General features: G+C 41.8%; 1 protein-coding gene across 1 annotated transcript; it reads right to left on the bottom strand.

Moving 5' to 3' along the window:
- Nucleotides 1-796: 796 nt before the first annotated feature.
- LOC102261926 (olfactory receptor 7A5) lies at nt 797-1,499 on the bottom strand (the record flags this gene model as incomplete). Its single annotated transcript, XM_005879920.1, has 1 exon — nt 797-1,499. A coding segment is annotated over one exon (703 nt), but the record flags the coding sequence as incomplete, so codon positions are not given.
- Between the last annotated feature and the right edge of the window lie 3 nt (nt 1,500-1,502).

The following is a 1,502-nucleotide window of genomic DNA, read 5'->3' as shown; positions in this document are numbered from 1 at the left end:
GTTTAGCATAATGCTCTCCAGGTCCATCCACACTGTTGCAAATGGTAGGAGTTCCTTCCTTTTTATAGCAAAACAGCATTCCATTGTGGAGATGTACCAATTATTCACTTTTTAAACTAAATTTATTGGGGTGACATTGGTTGACAAGACCATATAGATTTTAAGTGTATATTTCTATGATACATGATCTGTATATTGCATTGTGTATCCACCACCCACAGTCAAATTATCTTTGTAACCACATATTTGACACCCTTTACTTTCTAGTACCCCACCTCCTTCCTTCTGATAAATGTCATGCTGTTGTCTGTGTCTAAAGAAATCTCTGTTGCCCATGAAATAAACTGGAATTTCTAAGTATTTCTGAGTAAGGTTGGGGAAACTGTAAAAGTAGGAACAAAGACACAGGGGAAAACAGTTCATAAACAGAGCAAAAAGCTTAATAAAGCAGTTGCTTATGCCCAGCTGATGTGGCTCAGTGGTTGATCATTGACCCATGAAACAAAAGGTCACCAGTGATTCCTGGTTCAGGGTTGTGGGCTTGACCTACAGTAGGGAGCATGCAGGAGACAGCCAATCAATATTTCTCTCTCATCAATTTCTCTGTCTCTCTATCCCTCTCCCTTCTTTTCTCTCTAAAATCAATAAAAACATATTTAAAGTGCTTACTTAAATTGTATAGAGAAGTTGAAAATAACAAATAGAAATTCCAGACAAAAAATAAAAAAGCAAGTTCTACAACCACATGCGAACGAAAGAATAGCAATTTCTGACTCTAAGACTTTGATCCCTGTAATCATGGGCACTTCCTCATCCCTAGGACAACTGGACCTTTTATGCCTGTCATCCCAACAAATCTTTTCAGAGCCTCCTTTATGTCTTTGTTCTTCAGACTGTAAATGAAAGGGTTGAGCATGGGTGTGACCACGGCATACATCACTGAGGCTGTTGCACTTGAGTGTGAGCTTTGGGTAGCAGCAGAGCTGAGATACACTCCTAGGCTTGCACAATAAAATAAGGAGACAACTGAGAGGTGAGATGCACACGTAGAAAATGCTTTATACTTCCCCTGAGCTGATGAGATTCCTCGTATGGAGGACACTATCTTAGAGTAAGAGTAAAGGATCCCAGCAAGGGGACCACCACCCAGCAACACAACTCCAAAATACATCACCATGTTATTAAGAAAGGTGTCAGAACAGGCAAGTTGGACCATCTGATTGAGTTCACAGAAAAAGTGAGGGATTTCCAAGTCTGCACAGAAGGATAGTCCTGACACCATTAAGCTTTGTAACAAGGCATACAGGGCACTTGTGATCCAGGACACCAGAACCAGCAGTCCACAGAGCCGAGGGTTCATGATGACTGTGTAGTGCAGGGGGTGGCAGATGGCCACATACCTGTCATAGGCCATCACGGTCAGCAGGGCGTTGTCCAGTCCTGCAAATAATAGGAAAAAATGCATCTGGGTGATGCAGCCTTCATAGGTGATGACTTTGCTT

The sequence above is a fragment of the Myotis brandtii genome, unplaced genomic scaffold, assembly GCF_000412655.1.
Source record: "Myotis brandtii unplaced genomic scaffold, ASM41265v1 scaffold613, whole genome shotgun sequence".
Classification (NCBI taxonomy): domain Eukaryota; kingdom Metazoa; phylum Chordata; class Mammalia; order Chiroptera; family Vespertilionidae; genus Myotis; species Myotis brandtii.
This window is presented reverse-complemented; position numbering and strand designations above follow the sequence as displayed.